At 36.5% G+C, this 20,739-nt stretch overlaps 1 protein-coding gene across 1 annotated transcript; it reads right to left on the bottom strand.

The window, feature by feature from the left end:
* Positions 1–2,583: 2,583 nt before the first annotated feature.
* Positions 2,584–20,443, bottom strand: LOC107088988 (thrombospondin-4-B-like). The gene is made up of 22 exons (XM_015381487.1): positions 20,203–20,443; positions 17,065–17,265; positions 16,128–16,378; positions 15,943–16,045; positions 15,707–15,789; positions 15,575–15,626; positions 15,342–15,493; positions 14,240–14,377; positions 11,051–11,128; positions 10,790–10,942; positions 10,592–10,696; positions 10,413–10,520; positions 9,563–9,722; positions 8,717–8,835; positions 8,488–8,540; positions 8,208–8,401; positions 6,315–6,493; positions 5,803–5,851; positions 5,511–5,707; positions 5,210–5,382; positions 4,877–5,016; positions 2,584–3,523 (listed from the first exon to the last, which is right to left on the bottom strand). The coding sequence occupies exons 1-22, from the start codon at positions 20,279–20,281 to the stop codon at positions 3,465–3,467; spliced, it is 2,826 nt and encodes a 941-aa protein (XP_015236973.1). The 5' UTR covers positions 20,282–20,443; the 3' UTR covers positions 2,584–3,464.
* Positions 20,444–20,739: the final 296 nt, after the last annotated feature.

Raw genomic sequence — 20,739 nt, 5'->3', positions numbered from 1 at the left:
GAAGGAAGGAAGGAAGGAAGGAAGGAAGGAAGGAAGGACAGACAGACAGATTGTAATTCCCACAATGCATTTCACAAATTGCTGTGATTTCATGTTTCTGCCACACAAAATCAATCTGTGTGAAGATGATTCCCTTTTTCATCCAATAGCAGAAATGACTGAAGCTGCAATCTCAACCTCTGCCCCGTCTGTTGCATTGATTTCTTTCACTTCTTTTGTCCTATTTTTGGTTTTCATTTATCTTTCGATCTATTTTGAAGAAACAATCAAAGCGCTTTTCTGAAGAAGATCACCACTTCCACATCCTCTGCCAAATATCTCCTCTCAAAAACTTGGTTTTCTTTTTGTTGCTCTGGGAGCAGTGAACCTCTTGATGTGCAGCTCTTTTGTTCTGCGACAAAAGATTGAGAGTCAACAAATATAGCAGCTATTCAACAGAACAGATGAGGAAAAACATGCTCTGGGGTGAACATTTACGTATCAGACAATTTTACTATGTAAGTGGAGTAATTATAGCATTGCAGATTGTTGTTAGTGTTGGTTAATATATTTTTATGCTAAATCTAAAATAACATGTTGAGGCAGAGCTTTGATAATACACTGCTAGTTAGGTATCCTAATCATTTTAAAATAATCAATTTAACTTTAAACTAAAATCAGGTGATTATATCACTTGTAAAATCTGTAATAGGAACTTTAACCTGATCTTCTGAGAAAACACCAACTGAGGTTTTCAGATGATTTCAGTTTCTATCATGGAGAAAGATGCAATCCAAACCAACATTAACCTAACTAGTTGAAAAGCTGGGTTCAGTATCACTATCCATATCCAGTCCAGTTCACTTTCAAACCTGAAGATTATCAATATATAATGATGATTTAAAGTAGACAAAAACAAGGAAAGAAAAAGCAAAACGCTATGTGAAGATCTAAAACAATACGATTAAATTTCCCATTTAAAATGAAAAAAAAAAAAAACATTTTTGTGTGGTCTTGTTTTAAATCCTGACTGGGATGTACTTCATCCTCAAAAACCCTCATGTTGAAACTAATCAATTCTGCAAAGAACAGAGGGAATAGACAGACATTTCCCCCAAAGTGAAGTAAAAGCTTTATTGCCAGCTATCGCTCAGGAAACAGCTATCTTTTCACACAGCTCAATGTTGTTTTGGAGAGCCTCTTTTTCTCCCTTGTCTAAATCATCTGCTTAACGTTGATACGTCTTGGTAAACGTGCTGGAAGTCAAAAATAGCCCAGAAGCAAACTAAAGATTTCTGCACACTTGATCTGTGCATCACTTTAATGAGAGCTTTTCATTCAGCTTCATCAGAGCATATTATGTATACTCTGATAAATCATCATTAAAATGTGTTTTTAATATTTACATGGCAAAAAATGAGAAAAAAAAGATTTAATCAGTGCAAGTTATCTTATCTGCTACTGATAAATAATGTTTAAAAAAATAACATATATATCTTCTGTGTTATTTTAAAAGCTAAAAAATAAATTTTTGGTATTTCTGGTATTTCTAGATTTCATTATTAACTATATGCTATACAGGTGCTTAATATTAAGTTAAACACCGCAGTTCAATATAGCGGTTTATTAAAATCTGTTCTGTTTAGATATTTTCTGAAATCTATTGCTGCATTTAATTTTTAGAAGTACTTAAAAACTAAGAAGCTGGTGTCAGAACTATTTGCTCTGAAGAGGCAACTGAAAATTTAAAGCTGGAACCAGATGGCTTTATAAAACACTGTCTTTTTTTTCTCATGGTCAAACATTAAACCACCCTAAATGTTGCCTTTTTTATACCTGTAACGGTCGTTATAATCATTACCCTTTGCTAAATGCCAAAATTTTGATATTTGTTGTATTTTTTTTTTATTTCTTCATATGGTAACATTTGCTAGTATGTGGTAAATTGACATTGAAACTGTATGTATTTTAGGTACAGTATGTTCTAAGCTTATCTTATGACCCAGAAATAGAATAAAATAAGCAAACAGGGCACCTTAATTTAAGTTAAACATCTTTTTATGCACCACAGTGAGCTACTGGTGAAGGCGTTTGTAAAGTCAGTGTTTCCTTAAAATAATTACAGACATTGTTTTTTTTTCATCATTCTGCCACCTATTTTTCTGCCCCACTCCCTCCTATAGCAAAACTTTAACAGAACATGATGCTGCCACCCCCATGCTTTACACTGAGGGTCTTCTAAGGCTTTAGTGTTTCTTCCTTTTTCCCCTCAAATGTTTTCTTGGTCCTTAAAGTGGAGGAATTTTGTACATTTTTGAAAAGACCTGTCCTCTCCATTTAAGAAAAAAAAAAAATGCACAGGCACAACCCTGTATCCACTCCCGAGAGGGAATGGGTGTTAAAGGCATGTGAGAGCATGCACAAGCCCATTTCTCTTTGTGCACCTTCTGTTTAAAAGTGGCTGTTTGCATCACTCATACAAGCTTACTTTCCAAAAGAAGATTAGCAAATTTTCCACTATGTCAGACTCACCACCGGTAAGTGAAAATGGGAACGAGCACATGGATCAGCCTTATGTAAACATATCACCAGAATGATTGACAATATTTTGATGAACCAGCCGGAAAAGAACATCCTCCACTATACCTTTAAGTTAAAACAGAAATGGAAATCCTAACTAACAAAGCCACATAAGAAATTGAGCTTGCCTTTTTTACAGTCTGTCCAAAGTCAGGTACATTTATTTGGCACATTATAAATTCAAACTGCATTTTCATTATGAGACTTCCATCTAGCAGACAGATCCATTTACGCCATTAGAAGGTAGCACCTTACCACAGTAGCAATAAAACCAACAAAGAAAAACAATGAAACCCTGGAGTGAAACATTTACATGCTTGTGCTTTTGTGTGAAGGAAAATGAGAATAAATTTGCAATTGCAATTATTGTTGAAAAAAAATCCCCATTTTGAGTCCTTGTAACATTTTTAACTTCATTTGTCACATTATGAAAAGGGAGGCCAAAGGAAAATTGCCTATACATGGAAAGTTCTTAGATAACTACAAATTAAACCTGTCAGCCACTACAGACAAAGGTATAATAAAGAAAAACTCATTGAATGTAGGTGGATGAAAGCTGGTTGAAAGTAACATTTAATCAAATTATATAGGTTATAATGTGGTTTCACTGCATATTTATTAACATCTTATGAAATACAGCTTAGTATTAGTTGGAAAATGTGTCTATTTTATCTACTTCTAACCGAGACCTTAAATAGATGATTAAGTAGACAGGGTTTGAATAAAAAGGACTTAACAATAAGAGCATACAGTACAAGTTTGTCCTCATATATGTTAATGTTTCTGTAACACATTTAAACCAAAAATACACCGGCACATACAAGTCACCCCATGCACATCCATACAGATACACCCACACAGAAATGCACTCTTTGTAGATTTTGAGGCTTCTATAAGCCTTGACTTTAGATTGAGTCAACGGTGTGCTGAGCGCTGAACTCTTGGAAATCCTCTGGGATGGTATCTGCGGGAAGAGTTATAACACAGATCATGAGGAGAGCTAGAAATAGTCTTTTTGAAACAAGATCAGACAAAAAAAAAGCTTTCTTAGACAGTCAATAGAAAAATACATGTTGAGGTTACTGAGTAGAGAGTTAGTTTTTGTTATAAAGCTGTTTAGAACCCCCCCAAGAAAACTATAGTTTAACTAATAAAGGTTAATGATCCAATGTAATATGTTTGGCTTCCTTAAACAGATGTATATTCCAGCTTGTACTGTAAACTGAATCCCATATTTTTCTATTATTTTCTGTTTCAAATCTGTTATTGAAGTGTAAAAAAAACTAAAGCAAAATATATGTAAAGGTACAAACACTCTTCTCAGTAAACTGTACATTATAAATATATATTATACGTTTGTTTGGTAAAGAATGCATCGGGGTAGGAACCCCACTTGGGGTCTTTGATCAACCACTGTGAGATACTCCACAGAAATTATAATAAACAATAAACATCTAATTTTAAGAGCTAAAATACATAAAATATCACTTAAGCATGAAAATCATAATTTTTTTTTTCATGCTGCATGAAACATTGTTACACCTGTGCTTAACTAATATTGTATAACCGTTAGTATACTAAACCAATAGTTTGGATCAAACACCACCCCTGCTACCATTTGTGGGTCAGAGGCTGAGTTTGGTTTAGAAACATGTGCCATGTAAAGTTTTCTGTTTTTACATATTTTCCAGTTCAAACTTCTCCATTCTCAGATTTCAAAATATTTTTTCTCAAGATTCTACATATATAAATTTCAAGTATTTAGTGGTTGGGTTTTATTATGTTTTAGAAAAAAAGGAAATTGTATGATAACCTTTGCAGGGTTTGTTTGCATCTGTGCTAACTTAATAGACTGTTCAAAACTGAACTTCAGATATATACTGACCAGTGTATTCTTCACTCAATAAAAATTTGTCTAAGCACTGCTTGTGACAATTGGAGTTTTTCTTTCATTTTTACTTTTTATTTGGGTAAAAATAATAGTTTAAAGGCTGTATTATGCATTCAAACCAGTTCTATAGATTTTAGAATTTTAAAGAGCAAAGGTCTAGTCCTTATTTTAACCTTTGGATGAATGGGTGTGTGTTTTTAAAGGTTCTGTGTCAACAACTTCGAAATCAAAACAACTTTGAAAATTTGCTTGTTATATATCAATATTAAATATTTAGTACATGTAAGCCACACCTGTTTTATTTTTTTATTTAGACTTTTTTTCTTATCAAAACATTTTTTTAAACCTGGAAAATTATATATATAAGTATAAAAATAGTATTACACTTTTCCATATTGCATAGTTACACTGGATGTGTTTTTGTACCGTTGCAGCGATATTTCAGATTGGACCAGATGATGTTTTCTTGTGAGAAACAGAACACGCCAAGTCGCCCTCCTCTCATGGTTGTGTCGATGGTCACACCGGAATCTGCAACCAGCTGAGTTCCCTCATAGAACCGCACTCTGAGCAAGAGAAGGGGATGAATGTTGTCACTCCCTGTTTGATTTTAACTATTGAATAACAAAGCTCCTGTCAACAAAATACAGTTCTGCCTAAACAACCAAAAATATGACTTTACTTCTGTTGCTGGGATGTAAAAAAGGAAATAATAATAATAAAAGCTTCCATCACGCAATCGGAAAAGCCTTATCATACCTGATGTAGCCGACCTGTGGACGGTGCTGCAAGTACCAGCGGTAGGAAACCTTATCTTTCCAGCCGACGTTCCTCGGGTCCTTCCACAGCAGACGCACCTGATCATTGGTGTCTCCTGTGTGCCACAGTGAGTTTCTCAAATGTTCTCCAGGCCCAGACCTGGACTTTACAGCCTAAAACACATGCAAGTAGAGATACACACACATTGACACAAGAAATGGAAAGGTGAATAAATAAATAAAGGTTAAAGGGTGAGTCTCAAAGCCCTGCTGCATATATGGAGAGGCATCCCTGCATTTACCTTGAGCTGGATCCCGGGTTCAGCCACAGCCCTAAAAGGAGTTGCCTGCCAGTAAGTTTGTTCGGTCTGCTTCCACATCACTACATAGAAAGACGACGAGTCCTGGTAGCCAAAGATGAAGCCGGCATAGTCATCATCGGTCACAGTGTTCACGTGAAACGTCCCCTCAAAGTCAACTCCACTAAAAGCAGTGTATCCTGATGAAAATACAAGGAAATAAAATTTGCGTATTCAGGTAGATTTTGTTTCGGAAGCTAAGTTGTTATTGTCTTAGAAGGTGTGTGCATCCTACCAACAGCAAGTCCGGGGTCACTATTCATGGTCTGAACTATTTCCATTCCCTGCGTGGAAAGATATGCAGATTTAAATATTGCTCACTTGGACAGGTTTGCATGTACTGATTTCAGTATATTTTTGTCTTAGAACATATTAGCTGCATTTATTGTAAACAGTTGCACTTCAATTTGACATACAATGAAGTCATATTTTACGCAACTCAAAGAATGCGTAAATTATTGACTCCCCTCCATTTAGTCCACTCGGATCCCATAACCTTCTATACCTTTAAAATGGCAGTTATAATGTGCAATATAAAACAAAGACATCTATAAGAGGAAAATATATTGAAAGAAAACCCTGGAAAGAGTGACTCCATTAACGAGCAAACCATTAAATTGATTCTGAGTTGTGTGTCATTCATTACAATATAAGCCCTTCCCAAACAACACAAACTTTTAATGCATATTATTATAATAAGTCCTATATTCAGACTACATAAAAAGACTAAGAGGATAGTAAATTCACCTGGTTGAGAACAACCCAGTTGGGGTCAATCTGGGCGTCTCCCTCAGGGTCCAGCACCACAGTTTGGTAGGCCCTGAAGTCTGTCAGGGTGACCTCTGCGTTCTCAGGGCAGTTATCAATCCGGTCAATAACTTTGTCCTGGTCAAAGTCAGACTCACAGATATCGCCAACCCCATCATCTGAGAAACATCAGAAGGGAATGAAATTAAGTTAAAAAGACCACAAACTAATGCTTAACAGTCCTTCAGATGAGTTTGTCCATTACTCTCTTTGTTAATGGATTTTCTATGAATAGTTTTTTTTGGTGTTTAATTGAACAAAGGACATACAGTAGTGAAATGCAAGAGTATTAATCCTCTAAACCTTTTTTAAGGCTTATTACATTACAACCACAAACTACAATGTTTTCTGAAGGAATTGAAGTAATAAATAAATACAGTTACTTGTTTTGCACATGATAAGTTGAGAAATGCGCACTGCATTTGTAACTATTGCCCAAAAGTCAATCCTTTGTAGAATAACAGGAATTTTTGGGGGGATGTTCTATCAGCTCTCTACATCATATTGTCATTCCAAAGCATAACCACAGCATATATCTGTGAATAGCATGTGTAAGATTCTCAAATAAGCTTATGTCTAGACCTTGACTGGGCCATCCTAATTAGCTGGATGTTTTTACTTGTCCTGCTGGAAGAGGAACCATTACTGTAGTCTATAGTCGTCCAGACTTGCCTTCTATTTAGCTAATTTTCCATCATCTTTAATCAACTTCCATGTCACTGCTAATGAAAAACATATCTTACCCTGAGGATAGATGTGTTCATTATAATGGTAATTTTACATCATCCAGGAAATTGTTCATATGGTAAAAACATTTTTGGATCTTTTCCTCGTAGTTTTTTGTTAACTGCAAAAGAAGCATTTTAGGTTTGTGTTTCTACAAAGACGTTCTTCTTGCTATGCTTCCAAAAAGGCCAAATTTGAGCTCTAACTCTTACCAGCTTCAATGACACTGATGGAGAAAACCATCCCCACCATAAAACATGGTGGTGGCAGCATCATGTTTTATGGTGGGGGATCATTTTGGGGGTTGGTCCAGTTGGATGTCCAGAGTTTAAATGTATTACGTTTTGCATATAGATCCAAAAAGCTACATTTTTTATCTTCTTATCAGAGCACCTGGTCATTGCGTCCTCAGTGTCGTTTACTTTTCCATTTATTCCCCACTTTGTGTTAATCTTATTATTTTATATGTCAGTAAAATGCAATGATTTATGTTGCTCTAAATAAAAAAAAAAAACTGAAAAAGGGAAAGAACCATTTAGAAAGCATTGTTGAAATAATTGTTCTGACACTTAGAAGATAACCTAAATAGATGTTCAGCAGCTCTTAAGATGTTTTTTTCATGAGATTAAAACTGATTAAAAAAACATGGATTAAGAGCAATAGTTAATGTTTTGGGGTCAGTTGATGATTCAAATTACATTCAAAAATATCAGGACACTGAAGAACCTTTTTCTAAGTTTCTGTATGCAGTGAACTTCTGAACTTTGCCATCAAAACATTGTTGACCCACTTAGCTCAAACAGACACTCAGCTCCTCTGGAGGACCACTTAATGAGACTAATGTCACAGTGACTTATGAAATTGGCAAAAAATTCAAACGCAGAAAGTATGCTCTTACTCCCCCCTAAATCGCAGCTTAATCTGCTCAAGGCTGCCAGCGACTGATCTGTGTGGGTGTAAAACTGGAGCTCAGAGGAAGGAACAAAAAATGGCAGCAAGCTATCTTTAAAGGAGGATGTGCTCAGTTAAATTTGTGTTGAACGTACAGTATAATGAATACACTGGTTTCACTGCGAGTTGTGTTATTGGTCATCTGCTGAGACTCACTGTTGTCATCGATTTGCTCAGGGTTAGGCACAAGCCTACAGTTGTCTGGGCCAGGCGGTAAAACATCCGGGATCCCATCATTGTCATCATCATCGTCACATTCGTCTCCCAGCCCATCTTTGTCACTATCCAGCTGGGAGCTGTTAATCACTAGTGGACAATTGTCCTTGGTGTCTTGGTGACCATCACCATCACTACAGGGGAAGTGACATATAAAAATGACACCAACAATAATAAACGAAGAACCTCATGGTAACAGATGTGTTGTCTGGGTTTTTACCTGTCTTGGTTCGTGTCACATGAATCCCCAACGAGGTCATTATCAACGTCAGACTGAAAGAGGAAGAGAGGATTTCAATGCTACACATCACACGCTACTAAAACACCTGTGCCTGATGCTTTGTAAAGGATTGCTAATCTGTGAAATAACCTTTTACAGTACAGGCATGCCTGTTGTGTGTGTGTGTGTATAGAATTAGTTGCATATGGGTCACAGGATTTTGCTTAACCTGGTTTGGGTTGGGGATATCAGGGCAGCTGTCACAAGCATCTCCCACTCCGTCTCCATCCCGGTCCAGCTGGTCTCTGTTCTGGACACGCTGGCAGTTGTCCAGAAAGTTCTTTATACCTATTTACCCATCACAGTGAGAATAGTGTTACACAAGGAGGAACAAAATCTCTGACATAAAAAACATTTGATTGAATTATGATGAACAATTATAAAATTAACTTTCCCAAAAGTATTCTATAATTAAGGAAGTGATGTCATAAATGCAGTCATAAATGTATAGAGAGCTATATTTTTAGAAAAACTGACAGATGAGGGGGAAAAATTATTTTATGTACTGCCAAGTGAATATCTCTTTGTAGATTGACCACTTGGGGACACTGTTGTACTGGCTGTATGAGGCTTTCGTTCTGAGCGTTTTTTTATCCATCACAGGGTGGCAGCATCAGCACCACAAACCTGAAAAGGTCAAGCAGCTCAAACAGCAGTGAAGGAAGACAAGCTATGTTCTGTCCTGCAGGGATTTTTGAGGTGTAATCATACCGGTGAATGATCAAAGCTTGTTTTTGCTCTCGGCCTGCAATTGGATTCGACTTTTTCTCTATTCCTCCCCATTTGCAGCTCCTCTGCTTGCTTATGAATCCCATCATAGTACTCCCAAATGATACATTTAGACTAGATTATTTGAAGTGACGTGAAACAACCTCGTCTGCCTCACATTTTCTTCACTAATGTAAGAACATGTATGTGCAAACATAAGAGGCTGAGGGGATAAGATTAAGAGCCTTCGGTGATGTTGGTTATATAATGCAAGCGTCAGTGTTAGTGATGTCATTTCTGTTCATACCATCTCCATCCATGTCATCGTCACAGGCGTCTCCTTTGCCGTCGCCATCAGTGTCCCTCTGGTCTGGGTTCTTCACCATCCGACAGTTGTCACAGGCATCACCATGACTGTCTCCATCACTGTTCCTCTGGTCCACGTTGGGCTTCAGTCGGCAGTTGTCCTAAAGCAAACAGAGTACACTGAGGTGTTATTCACTTCACATCCATAAGCAATTTTATCATGTTGGGATTTTCTAAATATCGACCAATGCCAAGTTTCTATTGGAAAACAAAAACAAAAAGAAAAGTGTTTGAAAAGTGTGGTCTTTTAAATGATTTGACATTTGTCTCCAATGGTTTTTAACCCCTAGTGATCTAGATTTTCACCCGTTCTTATTTGCAAAAAATAATAATTCTGTACCAAGCTGTAAAATCTAACAGGTAAGAAATAAATTCCAGTTTTCCTCTTTAAAGTAATTTCGTCCATATTCCTCTTTATGTTTACCAGCTACCTACCCAAGCTTGATAAACTGATCTCACAATGCCTTACCTCAACAATTGCTCTTCCAAAAAGACCTGAACCATGCATCTCTGCAGCTCCTCCAGAGTCACCTAGAGGTATTTGGCCGCTTCATGACTTAATTATTTTCTTTCAGTTCATGGGTTAAAACTGAATTTATTTTTAGGAGTAACAGTATAAGGTGCTGAACACAAATTAATGAAAGACATTTCAAATTGTATTTATAGAAAATTTAAAAGCATGAAAGTAATAATTCCAGTGATTATGTTGAAATATGTGGAAAGTTCAACTATACACGTATGCAAGGCATGTTTTAATGAATTTTGAAAAAATGCTGAACATTTTGAATTACCTGCTCATTTGGAATACCATCTCCATCTGCATCATCATCGCAGGCATCTCCCTGGCCATCCCTGTCAGCATCCTCTTGACCAGAGTTAGGAACAAACATGCAGTTATCCTAAAGATAAAAAAAGTGTTAAACAAAGTTTCTTTCTTTTATTTCTGACACACTTGTACAACTTAACCGACCTTTCTACAGCTTGTGTCCTTGCACTTGAGTTTTTCATCTGGGTATCCATCAATGTCGGTGTCTTTCCCACACAGGTATCCATTGCCAGCCCAGCCAATTCCACACTAACAAAGCAAATGAAACACCTCTCAGTAAGTGCACCAGCTATATCAACAGGTCTCACACAGAAAGCGTAAGAATGTGGGCCTATATCCCACCTGACACGAAATGGATCCGTCTCTTTCTCGAATGCAGTCGGCATTGATATCGCAGGGGTTGGTCAGGCTGTTTCCACAGCTGAGCTCTGGTTCACAGCCCTTCACCTGATCTCCTGTGAATCCTGACTTACAGCTGCCACAGTAAAAGGAGCCCTGTCAGGGGGATGAGAGCAGCTGTAAACCTCTTCTGACAGCAGTGTAAATCAAAGGGGGAGAATATCTGGTAAGATCCACAAGTATTGGTTTGGGGTCTATTATTACCACAGAGTTGTGACAGATGGAGTTTGCAGTGCAGCCACCATTGTCAGGTCCTTTGCATTCATCAATGTCATCGCAGACCTGGATTCAGTGGAATGAGGGAAATGTGTCCAACATTAATTATAGTGTTTGGCTTTGGGACAGATTCTAAAGACAAAAGAAATGTTCCAGAAAATAAGTTGTTAAAATCCCCTGATGGCAAAACCACCTACTGTGTAGTCAATTAAAAACAAATACCAGAGTTGATATTTAAACCGCAGAATAATATAACAATTTGACTGAAAAGGGGTAACCTGGGAGGGCTTCAAGGTTTTAATGTCTGACATGTCTGGCTTTACATGGTCAACTGTTAGACCCAATGCAAACACTGGTGCATGCGTTATTCCACAGGTGCCTGACTGAAATCCTTGATTGGATCCTTGAAATCCTTGAAAGCTTTAGTAGTGCCTCCGTTTTAAAATTTTTTAATGATATTACTATAGTCATAGTAAGACTCTGCAGAGCCTGAATGTATAAAAGGGTAATTCATTTGTATCATTGAAATGTGTTAGGCTTGGGAGGCATCAGCAAAAGGCAGGACATCAGCCCTCAAGGACTGGACTTTGACACACCTGTATAATCAGATAAAAGATTATTCTTAAAATGACAAATGCCTACTCAAAAAAAAAAAAAAAAATGCTCTGTATTAAAAAGATACAAGTTGGTTTTAACAGGTAACACGTGTAATTAGAGGAAGTTTGCATATTGAATAAGAAGGAAGGAAGTTCAGACCTATATCTACATTTTGTTTTCAAATATCTTTTTAAAGGCAGTTCATTGACAAACGTATTGATTTCAATGCCTGGTTGGACTCATTTGACTATACGATTCTTGTGAACAGATTTCAAAGTGGCACTGTGTTAAGCTTGTCCTGGGAATATTACAAAGTGACCAAACCTAAATCTGAACATACAAAACAGATTCCTGAAAGTGTCATTCTCATGCCACTTTTATTTACAATATACAAAAGCCAACTAGCTCTATAAAGGACAACAACTTCCCTCTCTGTTCTCATGCTAATGACTTACAGTTGAACATTTAGGTGTTAACACTTGATTATATATATATTATTTGTGAAAAAAATATATATAAGATGGGGATTCTTTTAACTTGATACAGGAAAGACAAAAATACTCTTTTTCTTATCACTGGAGATTTTTTCCAGGTCTTGTACAGCTTATTCTAACTTAAAAAGTATTTCTATTTAATATTTCTACCAAATAATTTCATTTCATAGCTGCAACGATTATTGTTTGCAGAATGATAGCAATGAGTAGTAGAAAGCTACAAATTTAACTACATCAATGCTGTGAAAGATAAAAGTAAAATATTAACAAATACATAAAAATGTTCATTATCAGATATGGGAAATTACCACAGAGAGATATGTCTAATGAACACCTCTTTTCTCCATTAAATATCACAAAAATTCAGTTTTCTTCATTCTGTATTTTGAATTCCATTGTTAAAATATGACAAGAGGTATTGATCAAATATTTAATGCAACTTTCCTTTAATCATTTTATCCATTGTTTGTTGCATCCATTAATTTTTTGTTTTAGGTAACAGTAGTAAAACCTTTCCCCTTGAAGCAAACTAAGAATGAAAATGTAGGGTTCCTGAAATGGCTGTTGCCTCGCATGAACATATACAGTAAATTACATCTACTGTATATATCACTACCATGTCATTTTTTCTGTATTCTCTAGATTTGAAAATTAAAACTATTAAAGTGCCCCAGACCTGTAATTTGTCCAAGAAACCATTAAACGAAATAGGAAAACATGCAGTAAAAAGAACAATATCTCAGCTAACAAAATGCATTGCTTTGCATTTCAGGTTTGTAACCAGAAAGTTATATATTTGTTCGTCTCACGAACAAACACCTAAAGGCTTACCTACTGAGATAGGGATGCAATAGGTTATTATGACGTGATATTTTTTGTTATTAAAATATCACAATATTAAATTAAAATCTACCTTGCAGGTGTTCTCTTCATGCTAACACTATGGCATTGTCTGTTAAATAAGTGTGAACTATTAATATAAATCCAAGAAGTGAATAACAGTGCTATTTATAGGGCTTCAACCCTATATAACACCTGTGTTTGAGACTCATATTTTAAACACAAAAAGGGAGATAGTTCTTGTATTAATACAGTAGAGACAAGACTTCTTTCCAGGTCGGCTGACAGGACTCAGTTAAAAAAGCTTCCACCTCTTATATTGTTAATCTGACAGTGTTTCAAGTACACATCAAAAAACGGTGACAGACAAGAGATGAATGAATCGTAAACTCTGTGCCCGTACTGTCACTGAGTAAAATTTGATTGCTAACATTAAAGCTGACAACTGTTTGAGAATTTCAAGTTGGTATTAAACTAATCAAAATAGTTTAACACAAAGGTTTTTTTTATTGGTTTTCTTTTAGTTGGCTTGAATGCATCGGATCATCTGTTCTTCAAAATCTATCACCTATAGACACAAATTCTTAAAAGTATGACTCGGCATTCAGGAAACCTTTATATAGTTTGAGATCTTAAAGTATAAACTTTTTTAAAAAAAGGGGCAACTTTAGAATGGGACTAGTGAAATTAAAACACATTTTATCAAAGATTAATCAAACCTGGACTGAAACATTCTACAACATTTCTAGATTGTTTTAAAGCACAGTGTATGATTTGTAGAGCTATTTCTCTAGGAACAAGATTAAAAAACAAGCATAAATAAAGTTTCATTTGTTTTCTAAAATCATTTTAAAAGGGTTTCATAACAACATATTTTTTCATAATTTCCCTTCTACTGACAGGTCCTCCTACACCAGCTTTGCTTGTTTTTCGAACACCATATTTTCTCATCATTATACTTCATCTGAATTTGTGATCTTCCAAGATATTTCAGGCTTTAATCAGCCAGTTTGCTTGCAAATTCACAGCCCTCATTTAATGTGAAGATAAGGTTAAATCCGAGTTATTTATTAATTTATTGCTTTTAATAGAAATAAACTTAGATGCCTTTTTTATGATATTTTGCAGTATCAAGAAGTTTGGTAACAAACAAAATAGGCAAATGTAAATATAACACCGAGCTCTAAAGCCCAGGAACTTAGGAAACTTAGGAAATTGGATTGTTTCTCCCATGTCAGAGCCATACCTGTTTGTTGGTTTGAGCAAATAAAATGCCCACCCCCTCCACCGGCAGACCGATGTAGCCCAGTGGGCAGGCATCACAGCGGAAGCCAGGGGCGGTGTTAACACACTTCACTCCGGGGAAGCAGGGGTTAAACTGGCACTGCAAAAAAAGGAGGACATGAGCTCTGCTGAAGCAGCAGAAAAGTATTCGTTTCCACAGGGATTTTCTCTAAAAAATTTAGACCCAATGACCTTTTAGCTAATGAAAGGGAAAAAAGGGGCTGGAGGGGCCAACCTTTAGAAAAAGGGCCAGAACAAACAAGGAAACACACACACTCTGACTCCTGTCTTTTTGTTCAATAGATCTCATATTTGCTATTTTTTCCCAGCACTTTTACCCCTATGCCATGTTAGAGCCCTTGAAGTGTCCTCAGACCATATGTCTCTTTTTGATGGTTCTTCCTCAAAGTACCTTGATAAATCCAAGAGTTTTCTAGAGGATGGTTAGAGGTTTGGAAATTCACACCTGATGCTAAAGGACAGCAATTAACATAATAGTAAAACTATCAGGTTTTGTTAATCGTAAAGCATTTATATAGTATATGAACATATGAAAATTACTTCCACTGGAAAGAATCAAGAATCAAGGTTTGCAGTGATATATTAATTCCCCATGAATGCAATGTTTAATTGTAATCAGCGTCCAGAAGAAACCTGATCTAAAAATGTATGCCCATTCTATCAAAACCTTCTACCGTACTTTTATTTTATATCAAGGTGTCTGTGTGCAATCTGTTTGAGTATATTAATGTATTCAAATAAATTAAAAGGGAAACAATTAACAAACCTCTTTAGGTCAACTGGCGCTACACAGAAACAGGTGGGTGAGGGGCAGTACTGCACTCTTTTCTCCATACTTCCCCGTGAAAAAAAATCTTTTTATATTTGTAGTTTTCTATTAGATTTCGTTGTTTTGACAGTATACCTGCAGGGTCTAGGGGAGAATGGGCAGCCATTATAACCCTGACCCTATTCAACAACTTGTTAACCTCAGTCTCCTGAACAAAACTAAAGTGCCTTACCAAGTGGAAGAGGTACAAGGAATCTGTTTTGTTCAACTTTACCTCATCAACATCATCACAGTTAAAGCCGTCTCCAGTGTATCCGTCTGGGCAGGGTGCACACTCAACACCATTTGCTGTCTCAATACACATATCATCACGGAAACAGACACCAGGCGCACATCTTGGTTTCACCACCTCTGTTCCACCCAGACCTTGAAATAGTATTCAGATTGCACAGTTATTTCATATTATATGTGTTGTTGGCGGATGAAACGGGTTGGAAATGTTCTTACCACAAGCCTGACATTCTGATATCGTGTTTCGCAGAAAAGATGTTTCCTTAACCTGAAAGAAATGGCCAGATTTAAAGATTAGAATCAGGCAGGGGTGGAGAAGACTCAGAGGAACTATTTAAAGTAGGTTACCTGCTGAATGAGCACGTCCTTCAGCTCATTTACCACCTTTGTTAGCTCCAACATTTGATTGGACAACTGCTTTGTGTTGACCCCTTAAAAAAAGGACTATTATTTAGCTTAACTGGACAAAAATTGGGGATATTCTCATAAACTGAATCCTAAATGTTGCTTTTATGATGTGGAATGTTGTCAAGGGAAGTGTTTAGCCCTCTCTATGGGCAATAACTCCACCCACAGATTCTTACCTAAAGTTTGAACTGAGTCTTTTTGCTGAAAATAACATCCTTGTAATGATGCAACGTTTTCAAACGAGTCCCCAACCACCAGTTTCAGTTCTTCTAAGCTCTCCTGTTAGAGCAAAACAAAATGTTATGTTTATAGTGTATGTCACAGTAAAGACAGAAACTAGATGCCTATCGCATTCAGTTACCTGCTCCCTTGCTTGCATTGTCCTTAGTTCCACCATACCGTACCCTGCTGGTAAACCCTGGAAGGCAGCAGGAAGATCCCGGACAGTCTCTACCAATCTGCAGTCCAGATGTAGCTCCACCCTGCCTGGCTCCTGCTGCTGCAGCCCCTTCAGGTGGAACAACAGCCGGTGCTGCTGGCCATCCGCCAGCACCAGGTTGTTAAAGGTAACCGAGCTCATTCTCTTGTCAGTCCGCAAGTAACGTAACACAGCTTTGAGAAATTAAAGTCATTTAAGAGAGAAGAAAAGAGAGAAAATATGACTTTAGCCTTACACTACAGTACCTACTTTAAAGTAAGATGCCAATTTCTTGCTCAGTGTTAACTGTTTTCCTCTTCGTTTATGCTAATAAATTATTTGCATTGATGACAAACATTTTCAGGAGCTCTTGACTACAGGCTTTTACTAGATCAGCTGCATGACATTACAACACTTCAGTGCTGTCTCTCCTACGCTAGACCCAGTATGTATAAACATATATAGTAAATTACTTGTTTATATGAAGTAGTTTTACTTGATTTAAACATAGAGGAAATATATACGACTAAATCAGGTTGATGCAGAGACAACATTGGTCTATATCTAAATTAAGTTTACTTGTTGCCTTAATGCTAATATCAGATTAGTTTTTTCATAAACCATAAACCAAAATAAGTAACACAAATAATAATGGAAGATAAAAGAATGAAAAATATAGCAATATAGCATAGCTACTTTTGTTCTTACATTTCCCCCTGTTTAATTGGGTTACAAGTCATTTCCACACTAACTGTATAAGGATCAAAATATAAAACGATTGAAAACAGCTGATCCAGAAGAATCAAAGATTTCAAATTCTACATACAACATTGAGTGGTACAGCTTTAGAAAAAACAGCTCCTCTTTCATGTCTTCTTACCTCGGTTGAGCTTCCCCATTACAGTAAACTCAAAATACTTGCTGTTGTCCCTCGGGTTGAACAGGCCAAACACAGTGGTTCCAGTCTTTGGTTGCAGCTTAAAGGTGGTCAAGATGAAAGCCTCATTCACCCCTTTTTCAGCCAAACCTCCTTGCAGCAGGTCTGGCAAGCAATCAGGGGAGGTGAGAAGATCATAGAGTTCTGAGAAGGAAAGAGAAATTAAGTGCACAAGAAGGAGATGATGAGATATTAATAAGGAAATAGAAGCTGCTTCTTCAAATATCTTTTTTTTCTTCATATCTTTACATCAGGGCTTTAATATAACTGACTGGAGTCTGGAATTTAACTGGAAGAAGAGTATCAGAATCTTAAAAACACTAAAAGAAGCACAAAATACAAGAAAAGAGAAACAGTTAGCGTCTCCCTTTAATAAAATAATTAGGAAGCTGTGTAGACCACAGTAGGATGTGCATTGAATCTTTAGTCCCCCATCTGTACACATTGTGAATACACAAGCACCATAAAGATGTCAGCAAGGGCATCTGCTGTGAGGCGGCAAAATTACTCCCAAATGCTCTCAGAGTCTGGACAATTTTTTTGCCAAGACTCCCTCACATGTAAAATTTCTACCGTTTTTTCTCTCACACATCTATTTGTGAAACATTATACAGATATCTGAGCTACCAAATGGGACTAATGTAATATTTTTTTATAACCTTTTAAGAAATGTGTGTAACTTTTGTCCCTAAAAATCTAGCACAGTGTGTTTATAGTTGCTTCAGACAAGGCTAACATAATAAAAAAAACATTGATGCACGCTGTAAGCCTTTAGAGTGACTCTGCAATATAAACATGTAAATGCATACACTGTATTCTGTTATTCATGAGTTTTCCAGACAGAAGGCTTTAAAGGGTCAGTGGTATCTTTCATAAGATACCCAGAGAAAATAGCTCATATCAGCCCCCACCGCTCCACCCATTTAACCTCAAATTTCAAGCTCCATAAAACAACGTCAGTTCAAAGCTATAAAGCAATCCAGAGTCATGTCCTTCCTTTAGAGGCGGCACATAAATCAGACACGGTTAGTTTACTATCAAGAAAGGAAATAGAAAAAAAAAAAACATCTCTAGTTTACTGCCTACCCTTTCCCACATTTAGGCTTTTGCTGTTTATTATTTTTATTTAATGGTTTGTTTGAAAAATGATGTCAAACTGTAGGTGTAATAACAAAAAATAAATAAGCATTAGAATATCCTGTACATAAACTGTGTGGCATTTCATTAGGCAATTACTAGGCTGGCTTATGAAATTGAATCAGATTTATGTCATAGTATAAAACTAAGCTATTTGCTATTTTTGCTTAAATACAAAAGAGAACATTTAAAATTTGCTGCGTTTTCAAAAACTTGTTGGTTACAGCTCCAGCATCTTGCAGCATGCATTTTAGAGGTTAGAGCTAAAAGATTTCAATACATTAGTATTGCCTAATATTAATATCTTAACATACTGGATCTACAATTGAATATTTCTTGGCGACATCAAGCAACAAACTAGACCTGAAATCCCTGCTTTCATTACTTAATACATAATCTTCTTAAATTTTGGGTCCATGCAAAATAAATAAGTTTTTTTATTTGGTATTTTTGGTAATACATACATCAGTTGGATTTTTATTTAATTATAATCAGAATTTACACCTCATACATGTTATGTATCATGGGTTTCAGTTGGGAGCATTCTATAGGAGCATTCTATAGGATAAACACAAACAAAACAAATAATATCTACCTTGTAAGTGAACCGATGAAAAAAAAAACTTTTTTAGTTTAATTGTTTAATTTAATTTTTTTACTTCAATAGTTGTATTTTAAAATACATACATTTTGGTTTTGGCCTTTTTTTAGTTCCAGTAGGTGAGTACTACTTCCAAATCAAATAGGTTTATTACTAACCTGCTTAATTGTATTTAATAACAGCCAGGGGCCATATTATCATCCGGGCCTAATTTCTGGATCTAGATAAGTAAAAACATAATATTCCATGGTATTTCAAATTTTTTTTTGAGATATACCTAATCGACTATTGGAACTTGTCACAACACTTTTTTTCCCTGCAAAAACAATGCTGCAAATGAAACCTCAGCAGACTCTTTGTACCCCTGGAGGTAAAAAAAGTTTCAAAGCTCAATAATCGCAGCAATTATCAAAGCCACGGCCCTATCATTCTTATAAAATATAACTGGAGTTATAGCTTCAAATTGGTCCCACTCAGTGAATTCTAGAGGAGCAAACCTGTATTTGCAAGGGAAATGATACTTGATTAATTTTGGGCGGTTGTATCCATAACATCAGGCATTGCAGGGATTAATGACTTCTTGAAAGGTGAGCCATCAATCACCTGGTGTGATTAGTATAGAGATAATAAGCCAAACCTTCCACCATCAGCAGGTCTGTATTTATGTGTGACTTTGGTGAAATATGTGTGTTTGATTGTGTGTACCAGAGACAGAGAGGATGATGTTTAAAAAAAATAGTCATCCCTGATTATTCCCATGTGTTTGACCAAGCTGGAAATTCATTTAAATAAACTGAAGCCAGAAAGCTGAAACTCCTGAAAGCTGAACTAATCAAAGCGTTACGGCTCGCAGGATTTCAATAGGATGGCATTAAAACTTTCACCTGCCTTTATTCGTTTTCCACTTCCTGTCAGAAACATAAAGAATAATTCAGCTATTTCACCTCTTCAACAGCTGACAGGAATATTTAGGATTTTTCCTCACACCTCTGTGTGTGCCACTCAGGATGTCTAATCCTTTATGTTCTATGGGTGTGCAAATGGTATTCGCTTTCACAGACGCTGCTTCACCATTATACTATTAAATCTAACAAACGTGTGGTAAAACAGAGTGTAGTGGAGCCATGAAATCGTCTTTGACATATTCAAGGAAAGGGAGGATTGCATAACAACTTAATATTTAAAAACTGGATCCTTTCATTTATTTCTGTGTTAAAATTCAGACCAAACAGGCTCACAGTATAAACATGATTTTCGAAGGAAGAATTAACCCTTTGCTATTTAAATTGTTATTGGCTGTACCAATGCAACACTTAAAAAGAAAACTGAAAGGTAACACTTACCTAAGGTCTGGGCCTCAGCATGTGAGCACAGGTTTAATAGCAGCTGCAGGACCAAAAAGACAGATGTCCACAAATTCATTTTGGACTCAAATCTGGATTTGCTAGATCTTGCACTGGTTCCCTTTTAAACCAAGCTTGACATGTCCAGTCTGTTTTAAACAGTTGACTTTTTTTTGTGGTGTATTTGATTTCTAAATAAGAAAGAGGGGGATCGTAGGAGTGTTGCTAAGGGAGGAGCATCAGGGCTCGAACCTGCTTTTAAACCTTCCTAAGACTGCCCCATGCAGAGAAGGAGTGACCAGGGAAATCTCTTCACTCTGGCCCCTAACAGCAGCTGCTGATGCCTGTAGGCTGTTTCTCATTTTCCCTGATAAACAGCAGCTCCTAATTCACAGGATCCTAGGTTAAAAAGTTGAATGGCATACCAAACTTAGCAAAGGGTACTTTTAGAAATCGTGGGTCACACTTGAGGAGATTTTCTGAGAATGTTGCTTTCACACTGTGTGAGGAACTGGGAATTTCTCCTACTTCCCTTCA

This window comes from Cyprinodon variegatus, unplaced genomic scaffold (genome assembly GCF_000732505.1).
Source record: "Cyprinodon variegatus isolate N-32 unplaced genomic scaffold, C_variegatus-1.0 Scaffold234, whole genome shotgun sequence".
Lineage (NCBI taxonomy): Eukaryota > Metazoa > Chordata > Actinopteri > Cyprinodontiformes > Cyprinodontidae > Cyprinodon > Cyprinodon variegatus.
Note: the sequence above shows the minus strand (reverse complement) of the source record. Positions and strands in the feature narration are given on the sequence as shown.